The sequence below is a fragment of the Formica exsecta genome, unplaced genomic scaffold (genome assembly GCF_003651465.1).
Source record: "Formica exsecta isolate Colony F162 unplaced genomic scaffold, ASM365146v1 scaffold127, whole genome shotgun sequence".
NCBI classification, from domain to species: Eukaryota; Metazoa; Arthropoda; class Insecta; order Hymenoptera; family Formicidae; genus Formica; species Formica exsecta.
The window spans coordinates 70569-94429 of record NW_021848602.1 but is presented as its reverse complement, the minus strand read 5'-3'; the positions used below and the strand labels follow the sequence as shown (position 1 = coordinate 94429).

The 23861-nt window shown below is 38.4% G+C and overlaps 1 protein-coding gene across 1 annotated transcript in view; it reads left to right on the top strand.

Annotated features, from left to right (window-relative positions):
- Nucleotides 1–23861, top strand: part of LOC115245696 (laccase-like) — a 222779-nt gene that overhangs the window by 139915 nt on the left and 59003 nt on the right. The window contains exon 6 of the mRNA XM_029824122.1: nucleotides 19122–19329. Within this exon, the coding sequence (XP_029679982.1) occupies nucleotides 19122–19329 (208 nt within the window). The remainder of the gene's footprint in view (nucleotides 1–19121; nucleotides 19330–23861) is intronic.

The following is a 23861-nucleotide window of genomic DNA, read 5'->3' as shown; positions in this document are numbered from 1 at the left end:
GCCTGCGAGGACAATCAGAACGGAAATGCCTAGTTTTTCCGCATGTCCAACATTCCCTATTAAAATTTTCTCTTCTCTCTTCGAAACCTTCCCCTTGAATAATTTTTAAAGTTTTCGCCCTCTCTATTGCCGAATCAACATTTTCAACATTTTCGAGTTGAAGGGTTCTTCTAATAAAGTTATCAGAAACAGCAGAAATAAATTGTGCGCAGGCAATTCTTTCAAGCGGACATAGCGGACATTCAGGATAAGCGAGGCGCACGAGTCTTTCAAGCTCAGAGCCAAGGGTAGCCAAATCTTCCCCAGCTTTCTGTTTACGGTTCGTAAATTGCGTGTAAAAATTCTGAGACAGATGTCCCTCCCCAAAACGCAATTCGAGTTTAGATTTCAACTCCGAAAATTCCAAACTCGACACATCTTGTACCGCTTCTAATACAGAACGCGCTTTGCCCCTCAAACACGCAGCAAGCGCAACGGTCTTAGTCGCGTCGTCCCATTTATTCGCCTGAGCGATAAAATTAAACTGCGAGAAAAATTCCCGCAGCGGCACCGTTCCATCAAACACGTCCGGTTTTTATTTAAAACCTAATTCCGCGCGTATGTTGATTTCCGCCGCGTTTTTGCCCCGCGAATTCCCGACTCTAGAAATCGAAGGATTTAGCTGGTTATTTCCTTGCACCCGCGTGAGCTCATCTTCAAACTGTTGAAGTCTCGCTGTGAGCTCCGTTTCCCTCCGAGCTTGTTCCTCGCGCATTCCCCGCATCTCTTCCAGTATCGCACCAAGAGATGTTGTTTCCGTCGTGGGCCTCATATCGTCAGTAGGTGGTGTTTCTGTCCTCGCTCGGGTCCTTCTCGGTGAATGTACCGTACTCATATTCGTACTCCGATATCGAGATGACTATCCCGGACGAGCCCCCAAAATGTTGCGTTCGTCGCTCTCTCACTTTCTCACACTCGCGCACACGCAATAAAAGGACACTTCCGTAAAAAGGAGAACAACTTTATACACAGAAATATTATATACAACAAGAGTACAGCATTCATTAATATTCGTAACCGAATATGACACGCGTCTTTCCAGACCGAAAGCCCCTGGAAAACAACAACCCAACTTTGTTTAACAAAACCCCATCGTTGTTAGGGAGAACGCCTTGCAGCTAATGTCTCGCCAAGCATCCAGCGCGAACATAACACCGAGCGTCCAGCGCGAACGTAACAATATATATATACACGCGATTAGAATTGTTTATAATTATGTTTTGCAGGAGGACATGAAGCAGGTGACAAAATTGCACTTATGCATGACTCTTCTTTGCTTTCGGATGAAGATAAAACTTTCCTCGCTCTATATTTTCTATAAGATTTAATTTCTTTCTCAGTATCCATATCTGACGTGTATAAGGCCTTTTCTGCTTTCGCATCAGCCTTCTGTAAGGACGCTGAAAATGTTGTAAACATTTAGTATTATGAATAGGTAAAACTTAACAGCAATAAAAGCTATTTTATTGAAATACTTACAATACTCGCCAAAAATCCGATTAATTTTAAAGGAAGGCCAATCAGAATTTGGTATTTTCTCTTTTTCAATCTTTCAGTCTTAAATCCGTTTTGAAATGTGAAGGATATTTGCATACATCCTCACTTTGTAACCAAATTTTGGGTATTACTTGGATACCATCGGAGCGCGCGCGCGTGCTTCCTGTCCATGCATGTACTTTGGTATATTTCAAACTTTTTTGTTAATAACTTTTTAACGGATCGTGACCGCAACTTATTTCAAGGTCAAGGTGATTCAGGACGATGACCTCGACAACATATGTCAAGGTCAAGGTCATACGAGGGGGGTCCCCTTTTATGCAGGTTTACCTCAAATATGTGTGTATATATATTATGCGTATCATAGGAACAATGCAAATATGTGTGTATGTTGTTGCGTTCGTCGCTCTCTCACTTTCTCACACTCGCGCACACGCAATAAAAGGACACTTCCGTAAAAAGGAGAACAACTTTATACACAGAAATATTATATACAACAAGAGTACAGCATTCATTAATATTCGTAACCGAATATGACACGCGTCTTTCCAGACCGAAAGCCCCTGGAAAACAACAACCCAACTTTGTTTAACAAAACCCCATCGTTGTTAGGGAGAACGCCTTGCAGCTAATGTCTCTCCAAGCATCCAGCGCGAACATAACACCGAGCGTCCAGCGCGAACGTAACAATATATATTGTATGTATCGTAGGAACAATATTGAGACACAAAGGGGAATATGCAAAAGCTTATGGAATCTCTTTCTCTCTCTCCACTGAATTCAAAAATTACATCCAGAAATGAAGATATTTACTACAAAATTAATGACCTTAAAGGATAAAATTGCTAAAGATGTAGAAAAAGATAAGCACCTATATCACAAAATGTTAGGTGTAGTTGAAGATACTAGAAATCCATCAAAAGATATAAAAGCAAATGATAAAAGTAAGTAATTAAGTAAATATAGATGCAAATAAAAGCAAATGATAAATGTAAGTAATTAAGTAAAAATAGATGCTTTTCTTTTTCTGCGTCTTTAGCAATTTTATCCTTTAAAGTCATTAATTCTGTAGTAAATATCTTCATTTCTGGATGTAATTTTTGGATTCAGTGGAGAGAGAGAAACAGAGAGAAATTGCATAAGCTTTTACATATTCCCCTTTGTGTCTCAATATTGTTCCTACGATACGCACAATATATATACACACATATTTGAATTTTCCATATGTAAAATATAAATCAAGAATATATAAAACTTATTTTAAAAAAGATTAAATATTGTAAATAAAAAGATTAGAATTTTTGCAATACCTTCCCTAAGTAGTGTTTTAACATTTTGTAATTGACGCCTCGAAACATATTTCATATTTTCTAAAGCTGCATCATAGGCTTCTGTTTTAACCAACGCAGCTGCCAAATTATTATAAACTTTTATACGATCCTCTAATAAAATCTGCAATTTAGTATCACTAATCAATTCTTCCCCTTATTTTGATTCAAATTTGAACTACTTTTTGTCGATGACAGATATTCTAATGCTCTCCGATAACATCATATTGCAAAAGGTCGCTCTATCCGAATAAACCATCAATTTCCACGTTTCTTATTGTTTAAAAAAATAAGTTCAACCATTATGTCAAAAAAAGTTAAATAGATTAACAATAAGTCTTGTCCCTAGAGAATTTAGTCTAAGAAAATAAATAACCTTTATTATATAATTTATAAACAAAATTATTACCTTATTTTTCTTCTTTGACTAATGCTTAACGTTTCTATTTTAGGCTCTAATTCTGACGCTTTCAATTCAACTGTCTATGTAATATTTTTGATAAAATTCCCACAAGATTTGTTTTGTTATTTAACATAACATGCAACTCATGGCTTAGCTATTTGGAAATGACCTAAAAATATTAATTACGCATTAATTACATTTATATATAAAATCTAAATAAACATTCACATATTTTCAAAACTAAAAGTTACGAATAATTCCAGATCTACAAAATGTTTGTAGATTATAGAAGTGCTTCGATATGATTTTATCATTTCATTATTCTTTATGCCAATTAAAAATGTGTATTTAATGCTGTTGTTTTTATGATATTTATGGTAGAATTTTCACAAGATTTATTTTGCGTGCTAAACTGAATATGCTAATCTTATTATCGTGTTATTTACATTTTGAATTTAGCAGTGCCAAGTTTTTCTCTAATTAAAAATTTATTTTTACTTAAATTTGTTTTTTTAATTAAAAATATTTTTCACTTAAATATATTCCACTATTTTGATCATATTGCAATTTTTAATATTAGAAATAATAATAAATGAATTTTGTAACATAAATTTTTATTAATTGGCGCAATATCTTTATATCACTATTTTTGTAGAAAATTAAAACATAATGTTTCTATGGGGTTATGTTGACAGATGCCCAAGTTTATTGCATGACGTCTATGATCTATTTATTTCGACCATTACTTACCGCTAAAGCCATCTATAGGAAAACGGCGGAAGCAAAGTTGTACACCTAATATTTAAAATCTTAATCTTATTGATATAAAAATGATAGATGTAACGTTTCTTTTTTTTAAATATTTAAGATTAGAATAAAATTTACTAATTATATATAAAGTTATAATATGAGTTATTCAACGGGCCGACTCGCGTGAAGATACACGGTGCGTCTTGCTGTTGCGCGCGACTTTTAGCTACGCGCTTACTTGGCGCGAGACACTACCGTGTCTCTTAATATGTAAAAACAATATACATACCCTGCACCCTCATCCCGAAAAAAACTAACCTAACCCAATCTATCTTTTTCTTTGTTTTGCTTGGTGCGGTGAGAGAAAATGCCTTTCGCATACCCACGGTCCGGCCTGTGGGCTTGCACCCACTAAAAACTCCCCCTTCAGAGGCAATTGCCTCTGGTGATGCGGTCATGCCCCAAAATATAGATGCTTTACAATCGATGACATGACCAACGTGCGTTTTATTGCGCCCATTCTCCCTAAGCCGTCCCTTCATGCACCTATGGTGGCGCATATCCTATTTTGGGGGAAGAAGTGATGGTAAGGCCTAAGCCACCTCCATCACCTCACCCGCCTCATCGGCGGCAGCTCGTGCTTCCGACATATCGATATTGGGAGAGGTCGATTCTTATGCTGACTCCCGGGGCCCCTTCGATGCCGGGGGCCTCGAATCTTCTTTCTCCCTCCGAGTCTGGGGAGGGACATAACTTCTTGCCTTTAGACCATGCCCAGCCGAACATAACAACCATTTTGCCACGGCCGCGCACTGGACCATCTGATGCATGGGGTCTCCGCAGCGGAAGCATAGCCCCGAACGATCCGTCACCGCGGTGCACCGCTGTTTGACATGTCCAAATGCCAGGCAGCGGTGAAGCACTAAATGGGACGGGCGGGGAGCAACTCTACCGTTGCCAGCGCCCACCCCACCTTTATCTTCCCGGCGACCACAGCTTTCCACACAGTGGCCACGGGACACCTCACCCAAACAGTGCCGAAGGGGACCTCCCGATTTCCCCGATCTGGAGGTCCTCCTCGGCCACTCCTCCCAGGGCAACAGGAGCTGAGCTCACCTTACGTGAGGCGCATCTTTGCGCTTTTCGAAGAGCGGGTGATCCGTACTTCTTTCCCCACAAACACCCCCTCAGTTCTTCCGCCAATCTATCCGCTAATATAGCGGCTGTGGGAAGGCTGGGACCTTCTTCGCTCCTGCCAAGAGGAGTGACCACTCTAGGTGCTGAAACCTAGAGTCCCTAGAAGTAAAAGTCTGGCATATGTTGTCTAATTTATGATTGGCTTGAAATAACGGCACCAATCAGTGACGATATTTTAAAAAATCAGCCAATAATTTAAATACAGAGTGCGTCAGCAAAATTCGGACAAAGTTCAATTTGAATTTCTCGTTATATTTGACTTTAGCAGTAGGTGTTTGTTGACGTTCGGATAGGCCATACGCGTGTGTAAGACGTGCATAACCTTCAAATGGTCGAGTTAGTGAGATCGAGTGCGGAATATAATCGAAGAGCGGCGATTACTAAAGGTCTTCGCGCTGGAAGATCGCCGACTGAAATAATTAGGTTCTTCGGGTTAGGCCCCGAGATCGACTGTGTACGACATCGCACAAAAGTATGCAGCCTCGGAGATGTTCGAGGAGGGTTCTGCTAACCCAGCAGAAAAATTCATTCGAAGGAAAAAATGGCAAGGACCCCGGCAATTGTCCAAAGAGCCCAAGAGCTCATTTCGGAAGACTCAGGAACTTTGCTTAGGAAATTAGCGACCATCTTGGGGATGAGTGATGCCACTATGTGTCGGATCGCTGAAGAGGACCTGAGATACACGTCCTATATGATCAAAGTACGACAGATACTGTCTGAGGCTGCCAAGACCAAAAGAGTCGCACGCTGCAATTTGCTTGTGTGTTCGTTGAAGAACGAAGCTGCGGGCCGCCTCAGGTTTTTTCTGACGAGAAAATTTTTACTGTCAATGCCAAGGTGAACCGGAGGAACGACCGTTGGCTCGCCCACGATCCTGACAATGTCCCCGTAGTAGCCAGGACGAAGTTTCCGGCCAATGTTCACGTCCTAAGCGTCGTCTCCAGTGAGGGTGACGTCATGCATTTCTTTAAAAAAGGAGAGACAATCACGAAAGAGGTTTACTTACAAATTCTGAGGACGGTAGTGAAGCCGTGGATGGAAACCGTGGCCTTCGGGANNNNCAGGACGGCGCACCGGCTCACACGACCCATTTAGTACAAAACTGGCTCTCCGACAATGTGGACATTGGTCCAAGGAATTCTGGTCTCCCAATAATCCAGATTTAAACCCTCTGTACTATTACGTGTGGAGCGTTATTGAAAGGGTTACTAACAAGTCCAGGCACCCCAATGTGGCATCTTTCCAAGCCGCTATTGAGGCAGCATTCGCGGATTTGGACCGAGAGCAGTTAAAGAGAGCGTGCTCGTGCTTCAGGCAGAAAATCGAGGCAGTGATCAAAGCAAAAGGGAATTACATTGAATAACAAAACTCAGGAAGAATCCCTCAAGTGACATATAAAAGCTTTTTTTGTAAGTTTAAGTTTTTGACTAATAAACAATTGTTATAATAAACTGTTTATTTTGTCCGGATTTTGCTGCACCCTGTATATGCATACATATGCACGCATTATACCGAATACATGTAGTAGTAAATACAGATATAGTAATAAGTGCATATACAGTACGTCATTTTGTAAAAAACTAGAACATAGGCCAGACTCTTATTTCTAGGGATTCTACTGAGACCTTAATAAGAACCCCGCCATTCGCGGCCTTCCGCAGGCGCGAGTTGACAATGCCAAGACTAGGAAAGTCGATGCGCCTTCGTGCCTTGGCCAACGCCTCCCATGAAGAGAGACTGTCCCTCAGAGACTGTCAGCAGTCCTCGGAGGGCGAGGCCCTCACGCCTTACCTTCCTTTCCAGGTGCGGTCTTGAGAGGAACCGCCTTTCCCCTCTTCTCATCCTCGGGCCGCTTAACCGCGGTACCGGGGAAGGGAAGCTGTGGAAGGGCGAGACCCTCTCGAGCCAAGCGTATCCTCTCTTTCTTCCCCACCTTCACTCATGATGGTCCCGCTCGGGCGGGGCCAAGGGTGGAAAGTGATGGATTCTGCCCGGGCGGGAGAAGCAAGTGGGACCGCACCCCTTGGCCCCTTCTTCGCTGTGTCTTTCCGGAAACATCGTTTCGGGGTCACTATATTCACGGCCGGGGCAGGGAATGCAGGGGCGTCTGCAACCTTTCGTCCTGCCCGCGTCTTCGATGTGCCCCCCGCAATGGCGCCCGAGTCGGCCCTTCCCTTGCCTTTGGTGCCCTCAAGGGCTGTTCTAAGGCCTCTACGCCCCTTAGCCTCTCCGTAAGGAGAAGCTCAATCTGGGCAAGGGTCAAACTGACCCCCACCTCCCAGTGTATATCCATTTGGGACCCCTTTACGGCGAGAAGAGCCTAGATGGAGGGTGCTGGACAATCTTCCACCCTTCTGGCTCGCCTATTGCGACCCCTCTTAGTCATCAGTTCATACGAGTCTGACCTCTGCGAATGAGAAGGATAATTAACCATCGGTTCAATCCCCTTTATACACATATGTCAAGGTCAAAGTCATTGGAGTTGGATTTTCTTTTGTCGATTTTTACGCTTTTCAGTGATATTTTTATTTATAACTTTTGAACCATGCAAAACCCACATTTAAAATCTTGACAGTTCTTATAATATGATTTCTTGAAGCTACCTGTAAAGTTTCATCCCAATCGGAGGGGTGCCCCATTTGGAAGAACACCCTGCCGGAGTTCGTTCTCGTTGTTTCGTCAATTCCATAAGTTGAAACAAGAGGTGGTGTGATGGGAGCAGTGCACTTGGACACAGTACAATTAGACACGTTGCAAATGGACACGATATTTTGCACACGGTTCAATTGGACACAATGCATTTGGACACAGTAATTTTGGATACAGTAGTTTTTGTAAACGTAAGAAAATGCACAGTACTGTCCAAATGAATAGTGTCCAAGTGAACGGTGTCCAAGTGAACGATGTGCATTTTCTTATGTGTCCAAAAGCTACTGTATCCAATATTACTGTGTCCAAATGCACTGTGTCCAATTGAACCGTGTGCAAAATATCGTGTCCATTTGCAACGTGTCCAATTGTATTGTGTCTAAGTGAAGGCCACTCGGTGTGATTTCGGAGTGACCTTCTGCTAGGACGGTTGGCTCCACCACGCCTGTCGAGTCCGTCCTACCAGGATTTTTTAACGAAGTAGCCTTCCTTCTGGCTGGTGCGTTCTTAGCGATCCTGCCACCCCAAAAGGTTTCAGAGCAGGGCCCTTTCACCACGAGGAGATGGCGCACTGTCGAAAAGGATGATCATATACCTATCCCGTAAATGTAAACAAACACTTTTTCCATGTCTACTCTACAACAAATACAACGTACACAAACTTCACTTTTCCTTATGTTATTTTATAATATCTGAGAAAAAACATTGAAACTGTGAAACTTTAATTTGTTATGTCTCTTAAACCATTGCCGTCTGCCATTTGATTCTTGCGGAAAATTATTCAGAACACTCTTCTCTACAGTATATCTAAATAAACCGATTAAATCGGTGTTATTTTTTATGCATATTTACCAAAATGTTAAATATATTTAATTATTTAAAACTTATAAATTTCAGTCTTCGAAACATTCCAATGTTTGGATTCACATATTTATGCGAATGCTTCTTTTAGAAATTAAAATACACAAAAACCAGACAATGTTCGTGTTTGAGCGATGCATCATTAATGAACTAGTTCTTCGGTAAGACATCCGTATCTGACCCTGGCCCCCTTTTGATGAAATTTTACAGGAATGCAGCACTTACAAAATGTAGTCGAATGCCGCAAGTGCAAATGTGCGGAAACGTCTAGTTAAAAAAAACGTCTAGTTAAAAAAACGTCTAGTTAAATTTTAATTATCTGGCTAAATGGACAATTTTTAAGATTTCCACATAAAAAAAAGATTAAAATTAAAAAATATTTCGCTAAAATGTTTCATTTTATAAGTTTGTTTGAGAAGTTACCTGGAGAAGTTCTGGTTTCGGTGTGGTGGAGGAAAGAAAAACTTGTGACAAGAATTGCACTTCACTTTTAACTCAAGATAACAATTGTCTTGTTTATTCTTATGCCTAAATCTAAATCTTACACACTAATTGAGGAGTAATAAATACGCAAAAGAAAATTAAGTCAATATGAGGACGTAAAGAAGGGAAAAAAGAAATGTCTTATAACACGCAGACTAGCTGTCCTCTGAAAAATTAAACAAAATCACGTAGTCTTTGACAAGACAAGAGATCACAGAAATTAACGGCATAAATCCGAGAGCAATACGAGTCTTTCGAAGAGAGAAAGATCGTTGGTATGCTAACCGATGACCCCCACTGTTATTTGTCCTTGATAATGATACTGTTCGTGTACAATAATTAAATGAGAAGTTTCCGATGCAGATTAATGATAATTAATAGTAATGAATGACGCTGAGAATCGAACCGATGAACTATACAATTGATCCGAACAAAAAACCGCTAATTAATCCGAGATGTAGGCCAGTGCGAACCGCGACACATGTTTCGAGAGATAGGTACTCACGGAAAAGAAAGATCGAGAATCTCAGGAAGGTCCGATATCGATGTAGGAGCGCGGAAAAGATCATGTGAGCGCGATTATTATTGGCTGATATATTCGTGATGAGGCTAATGTCATCGATAAGACAGTCACCGGAATTGGGTCAAGACCGCGGAGAGTAAGGAAGAAGGATGCGTAAGAGAGAAAATGAGAGAGAATGAGTGAGTAAGTGAGAAATCATTTTGGAGTTTAATTCGAAGGAGCGAGATTTTTCCAACAAAGTTAATGTTACAAGATGTAAACACCAGCATGTTAAAATATCATTATCAAAAAAAAAATATCGAGAAAACTCATTTTCTTACGTTTTTAGATATAATCAGCATTTGAACAATAAAAATATCTAAAAACTAATTTGATCCAAACTATTGTAGACTAAAACAAATTAAACTTTTTTTTAAGAGCCATCCCACATCGACCTGTGCTTCGCGCAGAATGTTGCAAACCACATGAAATCGTATAATTATAAACCTCGTTCCACGTCCGATAGGCCGATATGGAATGGACCTCGCTTCGCGCAGAAAGTTGCAAATCCATGTAAAATCATATAATTATAAACCTTGTTTCGCGTCCGAAGTACAGGTGAAATGGACATCGCTTCGCGCAGAAAGTTGCAAACCCATGTGAAACCGTATAATTATGGAAATGTAGGACGGATGATATTTGTTTATCTTGTTTTTTTTTTAATTATATTTTAACACGCTGGTGTTTACATTTTATAACATTAACTTGTAAAATAAAATATTTTAGCGAAATATTTTTAAATTTTAATCTTTTTTTATATGGAAATCTTAAAAATTGTCCATTTAGCCAGATAATTAAAATTTGAATATTTCGGAAACTAGACGTTTCCGCACATTCGTATTTGCGGCATTCGACTACATTTAGTAAGTGCTACATTCCTGTAAAATTTCATCAAATTCGGAGGTAGGGGCTATTCGGAATTTGAGCTTTGACCATTTAACCTGGGAGCACCCCGTTTAATGTAAATTAATAGAGTGAGTCCCTGAATGAGCGCACATTACCGATCGGACACGACAATATTTCTCGATCGGACACAGTTCTGATCGGACACATACTGTTGCAATCGGACACAAACCCAATCGGACACAGGCTCGATCGGACACAGACCCAATCGGACACAGTTCCGATCGGACACATATGGTTGCAATCGAACACCATCCTGATCGGACACAGGCCCGATCGGACACAGGCCCGATCGGACACAGGCCCGATCGGACACAGGCTCGATCGGACACAGGCCCGATCGAACACAGACTCGATTGGACACAGACGCTATCGGATACAGCCGAACGAACATAAACCTTGTTGGAAATATTTAGTTTCAGTGGAATACATATTGGGTTAAACTTTGGGTAATTGCGCTCGGTTTTAGCAAAAAAAAATCGGTATAAAATAGATATAAAATTGAAATATAATATACAGGGTGTCCTAAATAATAGTAATAGTAATAATATTTTAGTATATTAAGTATATTTTAGATCAGTGCTGAGATTTAGATGCAACTTTTGGCCGGATTTCTTGACTCATGCCTACGGTTGCCCCTCTTATAATTTAAAATATTTATGTTTTATTTAAAGCTCCTAACGCACTGTTATATATCAATTTACGTTATTTTATGTTATTTATTTTCACAATATATATTGAAATATAATATCTTTCAATATATATTGTGAAAATAAATAATATAATATAACGTAAATTGATATATAACAGTGCGTTAGGAGCTTTAAATAAAACATAAATATTTTAAATTGTTAAAGAACATACGTAATTAATAATAGAATAATAATTATTTTAGTTATTAATACTATAGTAATAATAGTTACTAATAATAGAAATGAAGTTAATAATAGAATTAATAATAGTATTAATAATAGAAATAAAGTATTAAATAGAAAATTTTAATGAGCAGTTTTGCTACTAGGGCACTAGGCTATTGCGTTATTACATTTGTGACACGCACGTTCCTGAGACTAGTGACGCGCTCCTTAGTTACGGCCGTTCGGCGCTGCGTTGCTAAGGAGCGAGCAGTAAGAGGGGGAATCGTAGGTGTGAGTCAAGAAATCCGGCCGAAAGTTGCATCTAAATCCCAGCATTGTTTTAGATATATAAATCCACTCTTGGCCAATATTTACGTCATTTTATTAAAAAACATTTCTTATCTTTAAAGAAATAATAATAATAAAGTAATATTCAAATTTTTATGGATGTTGAGGATTATATTCTTTTTGTTTTTATTGTAATATTTATATTGTATTAATATACATTTATATATTGTGTAAAATTAATCTAACACACATATCTAAACACATATCTAAAAATAAATTTTACACACATAAAATTACATTTTAATATTTTATTTAAATTTTAACATATAAAAACATATAAATATATAAAACATAAAAAACAAAAAATATATATTTTTTAGGACAAATAATAATTTTTAATTACTGTAGGGCCCCTAAATCCTCCTCCTCTTCCTCTTCCGCTTTGGCCTCGGCCTTTATTAAAATAACACCCACGGCGTTGGTACCAGCGGGCCCACGAATTCCCGCGATCTCGGCCTCTTCGATCATCTAAATGAAATAAATAATATTAAAGTTAATATACATATACAGGGTGTATCAGACCACCAGTGCCAGCCGAATATCTCGAAAACCGAAAACGGCAGACAAAAATATTTCAGACAAAAGTTGTAGAGTTTCAAGTAACGCATTACATACTAATATTAGTACGATCTTGAATAGCGTTGTCAAGGTCACGTGAAGGTCATCATAAATTTCTTAAATGGAACCCCTTATTTTTTATTACATATTTTTAAAATACTTAGTTTTCGATAGGACTTCCGTTTCCGGTGGGAAAGCGTGAACAGGGAGAAAATGTGCTTGTACGGAAGAGGAGGAGGAGACGAGATAGGGAGAAGTGAGAGAAATCGGAAGGGACAAAAGTGCGGAGCAAGAGGAGGTGCATCAAGGTGAATGAAAGGAGATATGTGGAAGGATCGGGATAGAGGAAGGATGCAAAGGTTGAAGCGGTTTGGAGGTTAGGAAGATGGGGGAAAAGGAGAGAGAAGATGGAAGGAGAGAGAAGAGGAAAGTCACGTGGGAAGCGACGGAAAGACGGCCGGTAACGAGGAGAGTAGAAGCGGATAAGGCAGAGCAGGGTAACGGGACAAGTGACAAAGAGCTGAGAGGGAGGACGCGTGATATGAGATGGCGCAGATGAAAGGAAGTGGAACGCGCACATGGCGGTTGAACACGGAAACGGGAGTCAAAGGGGGAAAAGAGGAACGGAGAAAGAAAGGTCAGGCGAATTAAAGAATAGTACGATGAAAGCTAGGTTAGGGAGAGGAAGCGGACAGTAGAGCTTAATAGATTAAAGTGCAGAGAGGCGGAAGAAGTAAGAGTGTGAGTGAGAAAAGATGAGAAGAGGAGAAGGAAACGAAAGGAGAGGAGAGACGGAAGGAAGAAGAAGACGGAGAACATGGAGAAGTGGATGAAAGAGCTGGTGGAGGAAGTAAGGGGAATAAGGAATGAATGAAGGGGATCCAAAAGCTCGTCTGTTTTACCGATAAAAACGCGAAGTATGAGTTCAAGTACTAATCTTTTTGTTGGTTATACAGAATGAAAAATCTTTTTCTAGAATTAAAGTACTTATAATAACGATGTGCGGGAGCTATAATTTAATGTAAAAAACCAAAAAAAGTTAAATAATTACAGTTTTCTTATCGGCCTCTTGCATCAGATGTGGTCGCAACAATACTTATTTAATATAAAAATTCTGCAGTTTGTTCGTGCAAAAGATATAGCGCCCACATTCAGGATAACATGAAAGAATAATAGTAAACCAATAGAAATGAGCTTGGAAGTCTGTGTAAAAAGATTAGTATATGAACTGATTTAGTGTACATGTGTGCGTGCGGAATCGATGTCGAGGAGTAAAACAGAGCAATAGATTAGTTGCCGGGTAGCGTGATAGATGAAGCTGCAATCTGTTGAGCTGACAAGGACAGACAATCGTACTATCTTTGTCTCTTTCATGCGTGTGAGAGTAATATACGCACTAACATTATTGCAGTATCTTTTCTCTCTCGATCATACGCTCTGTCTCTTTCTAATCGCTCGCTCACTACGTATCGCTTAGCTTCATGCTCCTCGCATATTCACTTACGCGTTCACTCGCGCTTCTTTCTTTCTCTCTCTCCTTTTGTTTATTTCGTAATTATGTATTGTATTAACTATAGTGAAATCAAAAAAGTAAATAACTTGTATTGTATATTTCATTTATGCTGTATAAAATAAAATAAAATAAATTTATTTATTTATTTACGTGTAGAGAGATAAGAATAAAATAGAAGAATAAATGTTGAACAAATACAAAAATATAATAATGGGAATAAAAGAATAATAAATGAAAAAAAGGAGAGAGAGAGAGAGAGAGGGGAGAGAGAGAGAGAGAGAGGGAAGCGCGACTAAATGCGTAAGCAAATATGCGAGAAGAATAAACGATATGCAGTACGTAGTAAGCGAGCGATTAGAGAGATACAGAGAAAAACAGAGTAAACGTATGATCGAGAGAAAGAAGATATTAGAAATTGCGATAATGTTAGTGCGTACATGTATATTACTCTCTCACGCATGAATTAAAGTTTGGTAATTTATCACTTAATTATTGTATATAAAGCAGTAAAAATATATTGTAATATTGTCTTATTTCAATATATGGAACACAATGCAAAAGATTGCGTTTTCTATTATGCATGTTTGAAATAATTATATTGGTAATGGCGGAACTAGAAATGTCGGTATTATCGACCTTTTTAGTTACGTTTAGATGAGGGTGCTAACCCGTCGGAGTTCGCCCGTCGGTTTAGGATCCCCTTAAGACTATGGAGAGAAGAGAGAGAGAGAGGAAGGAAAGAAGAGGGTAAAAGCTCAACAGCGACGACAGAGGAGGAGAGCAAAGAAAAGCAGGAAGAGGAGAAAAGGGAGAATAAGGGACCGAACAAAGGAAAGAGAGAAGAGGTAGAAGGAGTAAGGAAGGCGACAAAGGAGGATAGCGTGGAGGAAAAGGAAGAGGGGAGAGAGGAAATAAAGGAGAAAGGCAGAGAAAGGAGAAAAGAGGAAGAATAGAGACAGGAGAGGAAAGGAAAAGGAGATAAGGAGGAAACAGGAGGTAGTGAGGAGGGCGAGAGAGAGAAGAAGACAAGAAAGAGAAGGAGGGAGAAAGTAAAAGCCTGGTGGAACACGGAGGAAGATAGCGAGACGGATAGAGACGAGAGAAAGAAAGAGAGGAGAAGCATGGACGAGAGAAAGGAAAAGGGGGAAGGAGGAAAAAGGACAAGAGACAAGGGAGCTGAGGAGAAAAGGGAAAAAAGAAAGCCAGATACGAGAGGAAGCGGAGGGAAAAAAGGAAAAAGAGAAAGTAGGGGTGGAAGAGTGGAGTAAGGTGAAGAAGGAAAGAAGGAGGAAGGATGAGATGGCGACCAGGAGGGAAGAGAGGGGCATAGAAGAGGGAAGAAGAGAAGAAAGGGAGACAAGGAGAGGGACGAGGAAGGGGTAAGGAAAAGGAAGATGAGAGGAGAGGAAGAGCTAAGGAAGTCAACAGAGGTCTGGAGAAAAGGCAGGAAGGTAGAGAGAGAAGGGAGAGTGAGGAGCGAGAGAGAAGAAGGAGAAGGAGAAGAAATATAGTATGGAGAGGAGTAAAAGGAAAAGAGCCGGAGGAGAGAAGGAAGGAAGTCGAGGGCATGACGGAGGAAATACTAGGAAGAAGGGCCAAGATAAGGGGGTGGAGGAGAGAGTAGGAGAGGGAGGGAGAAAGGTTTTGATTGTGGAAATGGAGGATGAAGGAGAAAGAGAGAAACTATTAAGGAAAGAACATGAGATTAGGAGAGTGTTGGAGGATGAAGGGGAAAGAGCATGAGATTAGGAGAGCGTGGGGAATAGGAGTGGATGAGGATTTGACGATGGAAGAGAGGAAGATGAGGTGGAGATTGTTAGAGAAAGCAAAGGAAGAAAGAAGGAAGGGAAGGAGTGCGGTAGTGAGCAATAGGAGGACCTGGGTAGATGGGAAGGAATGGAAGTGGGATGAGGAGAGGAAGGTATGGTGGGAGAAGAGAGGAGGGTAAAATTAAGCGGGGTAGAAGGGAGGAGTAAAGTCGAGGAGAGAAATGAAGAGATTGTAGAGTATGTAGAAGATTCTATGGAAAATTGTAACCCCTTTGGGAAATCAATAAAAAATATTATTATTACTTAGTTTTTGATAATCTTACCGTAATTCTTAAGAAATTTATGATGACCTTCACGTGACCTTGACAACGCTATTTAAGATCGTACTAATATTAGTATGTACTGCGTTACTTGAAATTCTACAACTTTTGTCTGAAATATTTTTGTCTGTCGTTCTCGGTTTTCGAGATATTCGGCTGGCACGGGTGGTATGATACACCCTGTATATGTATATTAACTTAAATATTGTTTATTTCAAAGATATAAAAGTAAGGCTCTTACAACTTAAAATCAAGTAAACTCCGAATAAAAAGGCAAAAGAGCCACGCGCAGTTTTTTGGGCGCAAAGGTATATAATTTAAACCAAAAAATAAATTAAAAAATTAGAGAATTTAAATTCTCTAATTTTTTAATTTATTTTTTGGTTTAAATTATATACCTTTGCGCCCAAAAAACTGCGCGTGGCTCTTTTGCCTTTTTATTCGGAGTTTACTTGTTTATTTCATTTAGATGATCGAAGAGGCCGAGGTCGCGGGAATTCGCGGGCCCGCTGGTTCCAACGCCATGGGTGTTATTTTAATAAAGGCCGAGGCCAAAGCGGAAGAGGAAGAGGTGGAAGATCTAGGGGCCCTATAGTAATTAAAAATTATTATTTGTCCTAAAAAATATAATTTTTTGTTTTTTAATATTTAATCGTTTCGTAATATTTATAAGTATAATCTATTCGATATTTTTAAATCTCTCAAAAATGCTTTTTTTAAGTTCCTGCAAAACTCTTTGTTATTATTTATATGTTGCTGTTACAATATTTTTTAGCATCAAATAAACGGGTAAAAATCACATTTTAAATGCTCAAGAGAATTTATGATGCAAATGCAGCAAATAAAATGGTAAATATAGCGAATAGGGGACCCAGCCCCAATGACCTTGACTTTGACATATGTAATCAAGGACATAATTGTGAGTAACTTTTTCTTCTAATTTAATCGTCGCTCGTTGCTTATTAAAAAGATATTAACAAACAAAAATTTGTAAAAATCAAGATTTATACATAGTCTGACAATGAAAAACTGGATATTTAAGTTAGCTTACAGAAATAGTCCTACGTATATTACATATATAAACTGAAATAAACACAAGTGTTTACATATATAGGATGTTCAAAAATAAAATAGGTCAAGGTCATTAGGGCTGGGTCCCCTATTCGCTATATTTACCAATAAAATATACCTTATTTGAATAAATACTATAAAATTTTCAAAAAAAACAGTGCAAGTTTTTAAGTGTTACGTCCAGACTCGGGGAAGGATGAGTCGACGGAAGGGCGCAACAACTATCTCTTATTATTCCGAAGTTAAACGTCTCGTGGCGTTTGGAATCGGGTCGAACGAACTGACAGGTCTGAAAAGCAGGTAAACGAGTGAATCGCTATTACGCTGGTTATTCAAACGTTCGTTCGGTGGTCCCTTTTCGGTAAGAGAATTTAATCTCTTTTACGGGGAATGGGACCAAGTAAGATCTTTCGACTAGGAATGAGTGGGGGTTCAATAAAGAGTAATTCTTTTATTTAAATTATAACAAAGTATGAATTTATTCATATTTTAAAAATAAATGATAGATGTACATGATTATGTGTGTGTGTGTGTGTGTGTGTGTGCGTGCGTGCGCGTGCGTGTGCGTGCGCGTGCGCGTGCGTGTGCGTGTGCGTGCGTGCGTGCGCGCGCGTGTGTGTGTGTGTGTGTGTGTGAATGAGGTAGGAAGTAAGGATCATAGAGAGAGAGAGTGAAAGGATATTTAATGTAGTTTAATTTAATCCCGGTAGGACGAATCTGATTCTAAATCAGGTAGTTCTTTGCAGAACTCCTCTACAGCTTTTTCGAAATCGTCTGATTCCGAAAATTGCGGAGAAGAAAGGGGTGAATTATTCAGGAGGATTATAGATAATGACGAGAATGATCTCGAGGAGGAAGGCGGTTCAGGAGAAAGGGGTTCGGGGGAATATACTGGGGAGTAGTTTGGAGAAAAATGGTAAGAGGGAAGGAGGAAGGTTGTAACTTTGCTGGGTTGTGAGCTTGTGTGCGTGTGTAGTGAGTCAATCTTACTCCTAAATTTTTTTAATTTAACGGTAAGATTCGCGAACTCTCGCGTTAACCTTCCGAGTCCTGCGATGGACTTGATTCATGGGCCGATATATGTATATATTTTGCCCGATCTGGTTCTCACTACGGAACCAGTGTAAATAATAAGGTTTCAGTCGCGTATATACTTAATAATTGAATAGTTGAAACTTACTTTTTGCTGTTAATTCGATAATGAAGAAGCGGCGATTTTTCCTCGGCTCTAGGTTTCGTGGTGCGTTCGGACCTTCGGTTGATGAATGCAAAATGGTGGTGAGACGCCGCTAGAAGACACTGGTTTTCTCAACTAACTCGCGAGTCACAACACAGAGCAAGAGTAATTGAAAGTTGCAGAAATAAGAGAGTGATGTGTTTGCGAGTTCTCTTTTTATAATCTTCTTTTTGGGGCGTATTCTAATTCTAAGAGTGGTAATCTTCCAAAACTTCAACGAATTGAATTTGTGCAGAAGTGGGGATTTTTCAATTTTAGCAAATTAAAAATGTGCCAGTGTCTTCGTTAGGCGGGGTGTTTCTCCTACTTTTCACGTTTTACCCGTGGTGATCGTCCATTGGTGAGCTCGATGTTCGTTCGAAGATTCCTTGCACGTGATCAGATTAGAAAAAGATCCTATTTTCCTATAATTATTTTTATTGCTATTGGTGCAGCTGTGTTTATTGAATATTTGTTGGAAAATTTTTATTATTATAGATGCAGCTGTGTTTGTTGGGTATTTCGTTAGAAAAGTTTATATTGTTATTGATGCAGCTGTGTTTGTTGGGTATTTCATTAGAAAATTTTATATTATCTTGAGGAAACTGGCATGGTTTCATCACTGATCTTTTACGTTGGTCTGTTTACTGAGCGATTCGTTTGTTTCACCAATCGACGATCATTGCCGACACTTCGCGGAAGGAAGGAATCGTGGAATCGCCAGGACGTAACATAAGTTAACATTATCAACATATACTTCAGCTTTTTTTGAGTGTATTTAAAATCGATTTTTGTAGGATCCTTCATCTGGAGTAAGCACAAACGTTGCACTTTCAATGTTTATAGTTGAAAAAGGCAAACGATATAGATTTCGCATGATTAATGCATGCAGTACAGTTTGTTTGATTGAAGTAAAAATTGAAAAGCATCCCGTGCAGATAATAGCCACAGATGGTGAAAATGTGAAGCCAGTACAAGGGATAGATGCAATTACTATGGCTTCAGGTAATTTACTTGACATATATGTATATAAATAATGTATTATATATATATGCGGATATTAATTCGTATTATTTTAATTGAGAAATTTAATCTAAAAGTTATTTATGTGCAATTGATTTCCTATGTTACAAGATCTTTTTATTTTATCTGTTCGAAATTAGCTCCCCACTTTTAGAATTAACTAATTTCGAAAGTAGTGCTGAATTGTACTAAGTTTGTGTTACATTGTGTTTGAATATTAAAAAATAATATAAAAAATGCGGTAAAAAACAGAAAAAGAAGGTTTTTTTATTTCAGCCCCCAGTTTTAATTTTTTTCAATTTTTTCAATTGTACTAAAATGTGCTAACAATAAGTTGTGCCAACAATGTGCTAAAATATTACTTTAAAAAATAGTAAGGAAAGAAATTATGATAAAAAATAATTTTGGACAATATTATATACAACTAACGTTTATGTTTGTATCCAAATGGCATATAATTGCATATCTGAGTTGTGCTAACCTAGCACAAGTGAGTACAATTGTCGATTTTTTCAGAATAGTGATATTAAGATTTACACTTTACTCTTAAGCGCGGCCATTCGCGCTCGGATTCTATGTCGATATCCCATTCGATTTTGTAATTATCCGATAAAGACAGTATTGCATATCTGAGCTGTAAAACTGTAAATTTTTAACTTTTTTCCGTTTTTTACATGAAATCACCACTTCCCAACTTCGTGATTATGTGTACTTTAACTCTCCGACTGAATACGTGGATCATTGGCGTTCGAGCCAAAATAACATTTACTTTTGTCGTAACCAGACCCAATTTCCCAATAGTAAAATATATAACAGTAAAGTAGCACAGAAAAGATTAAGAAAGAGCTGAGTAAAGCAAAGCATTAAAATTAGGAAAAGAGTCCAGGGAAAAGTAATTGAGAAATAATAAAGTAATAAAAGATTGTTAATAAAATAAAAGTAAAAGACGTGACTCTAAAGAGAAGGATGTCACGGCCAAGTTCTCGGAAGCTGAGTAAGCAGCTGACGAGACAGACTGACAAGCGGAGCACGAGACATGCTCCGGCCAGAGCCACCACACTCCTCCTTAATCAACTAATTAATTAATATACAATATTGAGCGCGAGATGCATCGACACTTGCTCATTAACATCACTCGCACGCTCGCTCAATCGCATCTTCGAAAGTACTATACATATCGCGCCCGATCCTTATAACCGCGAATAGGTGAACAGTGTACAAAATTTTGTGAAATATACCAATTTATACCCAACGTCCGGGAGTGTCTTATTTCGAACGTGGATCCTAATCCTTTGGGCGTACAAATCCAAAAAAAAACCTCTTTCTTAGCGGCTAGAGGCACAACACTTTTATCAGCAAAATATAGCTAAATATATTCAAATTTATATATAATTTTATCTTTAACGCTGATCTATTGATTTTTGCTACTAAAAAAAAGTTGTCCATTTTAACCCTCCTGAATAATTCAACTTCTTTGCGGATATCGATCAGCACTATTTTGTTTCTTGAACATTGAGCTTTAAAATGAAAAATCTTAAAAGAATTTTTTTCTTTTCCGTATAGAAAAAAAGTTACATATTTTTAAAGAAACCCACCTCTTTCTTTCAAAAGAAGAAGTTTGTATTCAAAATTCATTAAAAATAAAATATTCAGTAAATAATTTTTATCAAAATGATTATGAAATCATCAACTACAATAGTAGACAGATGTTTCATGAATTTTTTCAGATTTTCTTAAATTTTTTAAAATAAGGAAAATAGCGTCGAACGCAAAAGACTCATGTATTCACTAGAAAGGTGCCAAAAAACCGTATTCAGTCGGAGGGTTAATTTTGGAAAAGGATTTATCAATCTGTATAATCAACAAAAAGATTTTCCCTTTCAACTTATTTAATTATTATTTAATATTCGCATATTATAATTCAATTATTAATTAATAATCGCATTTTGTCGATAAAACAGACAAAATTTTTTCGCGAAAGTTATAACCGAAAGCATAACATGTTAAAATGTGCCTATATATGCGAGCATACGTTATGAGCGCAACTAATATCGGATTCTACGAAAGAATATCTCACATATCTTAATTTCACACAGCTACTGCTTCACTAGTCTAGTTTCACACAAAAGAAATTATCCTTCAACACTACATCCTTCGAGATAATGTTATTAGATATTTCCCCGATTAGTATTACTAGACACATTTCGAAAAGGAAAAGATTGATGACTAATCGCTGCTGAAAGAAAATCCATCATGAAGCAACACACCATTCTTGTTCCGTGTATTATTATTGTCACATTTTTGATATAATATATTCCATATACTTTGTAATTGCGCTGAGGATGGTCCAAAAAAAGGGACCGAAACGTACGCTTTTTGTGATTTTGTCTATCACGTAGTCAAAATATCAATGTAATTTGATTGTAATAAAACATATGCGCACAAATTACCGCGCTGGCTCTTGATTGCCTTTCATTTTCTTCGTATCAATAATAAAAGATAAATAATTAAATAAAGAAAATAAATAAATGAAGGTCGATACTAAAAGACAACATACTAAGGAATCACATGTTAAAATTATACAGCTAAAAGTAAGTTCATCACAATTACGGATTAATATAGTAAGATTTTGTCGGACAATGAGTAAGTACAAAAAGAATTCAGCCGTCTTTTAACGTATTGAATAAGACAAGGCTTATAGAAAGAATGAAATAAGGGAATAAAGGAGATAAGGAGTGAAGGGAGTGGAAAGAAAAGGAAAGGGAAAACTGATGGCTACACATACACACAGAAAATACAGAAGAGTAATAAACAATGAGTCGACCGGTAAAAGATTTAAATCCGGGAATTTTTTAAGGACGGCTGCATAACAATCTTTAAGAAGCTCCATTTCACTCTGCAAATGCAACCCATCAGATTAATGTTATAGCTTAATGTGGATTATCTCTGAAATCTCACGACGGTAGCAATAAGGTTCTTCATCCAAAATAGGAACATTATTCCAGTCAAAATGGTAATTAAAATTAATATGATTGTCTGTAATGACTGAATGCCGGACGCTATTGCATCTGATATGGCTGCGATGTTCTGAAATTCTAATTTTTAATTGCCTGCTCATCTGGCTTATATACGATGCATCGCAATCATGGCAGTTGATTCTATAAATAACATGATGACACTTGCAAGATAGGAGAAGGTCCTTGTGTGCTCGGATAACTTCTTATTAAGTTTATTAAGACTAAAAAACGATAAGCATTTATTGTATAAATGAGTAGCAGACTTAAATTTACTGGAAACACTGACATAACCAAAACAGTAAAAAAGGAGATGAAAGATGGAGGAGTCTCAACGTCTGTCGTTTTCATTCCTTTGGTACGTTTCGAGTTTATCAAAATTTTAATCCATGATTTTATTGTTATAAAAATAAAAATAAGGGGGTAACCATTCTCTAATAGAATATCGTTCAATATCTCAAAATTTCTTTGATACCGCGGATGTAAAAGTAAGAAAGCACGATCAATTAAATTGATAATAATGCTTCTTTTCTGTGTAAGAGGATGTTAAGAAAAGAAATTTAAAAATATGTCAAAACGGCCATTGGGTAAAATAATTGTCACATAGTCAATGATGGGTAAGATACTGTTGCATCCGCGGATCGAAATCGATATTACTCGAACACGCGCGACACAACCGGCACTCGCGTACCGCGACGTAAATAATTAACACTCTTTTAAAAAAACAAAAGGAACTTTAATAATAACACAGAACACAATTAAACAAGGAACACAGAACGGGTAATAACGGTAATTGTAATCTCAAATACGTCCGCCCGGAATAGCATCCGTCGCGAGACTCCAAGATGGCCGATCTCTCTCAAGATGTCCGCCGTTGTTTAACAACAACCCTTAGCAACGTAATTGGGGATGTTCTCCCGGAGACGGGTACAGCAGATTCAGGAATAACCGCCACAGACGACTCGCAGGGACGCAACACTACTCCCCTTCTTCAAGATTGTCGTCCCGACAATCAATGGTAGAAGGGCTCTTCTAAATTGAATGGGTTGACCGTTGTCTTCTTCTTCCAAGGCGCTGACTCCAAGGTGCCTTAATGACTTCCTGCTCTACCCTGAGCTGCTGCTACAGGTCACCGAGCGCCATTATTTGCCGGCCCCAATCACACACCTTCCAGGAATATACAGGATACTGCCATCGAACCCGCTTCATTGACAAGAATATCCAATGTCCAATGTCGACTCCAGGGTACCAAAACGGTTTCCTGCTCTATCCTGAGCTGCTGCTGCAGGTTACCAAGCACCGTCAATATCCAGAACCCAATCGACTTCGATAAATCTTGAAATTGCAGTAACTGTCTCCCGTTCTTCGCCTTCTTTTCGGAAATATCCAATGCTGCCGCATCTCCGCATTTCAAAATAAGGAAGCAAATCTTCGGACAAGAGAGGGGTATCTACCGTGGACCCGACATCCTTATATGAGGACTCTTCAAGCCCCTGCCTC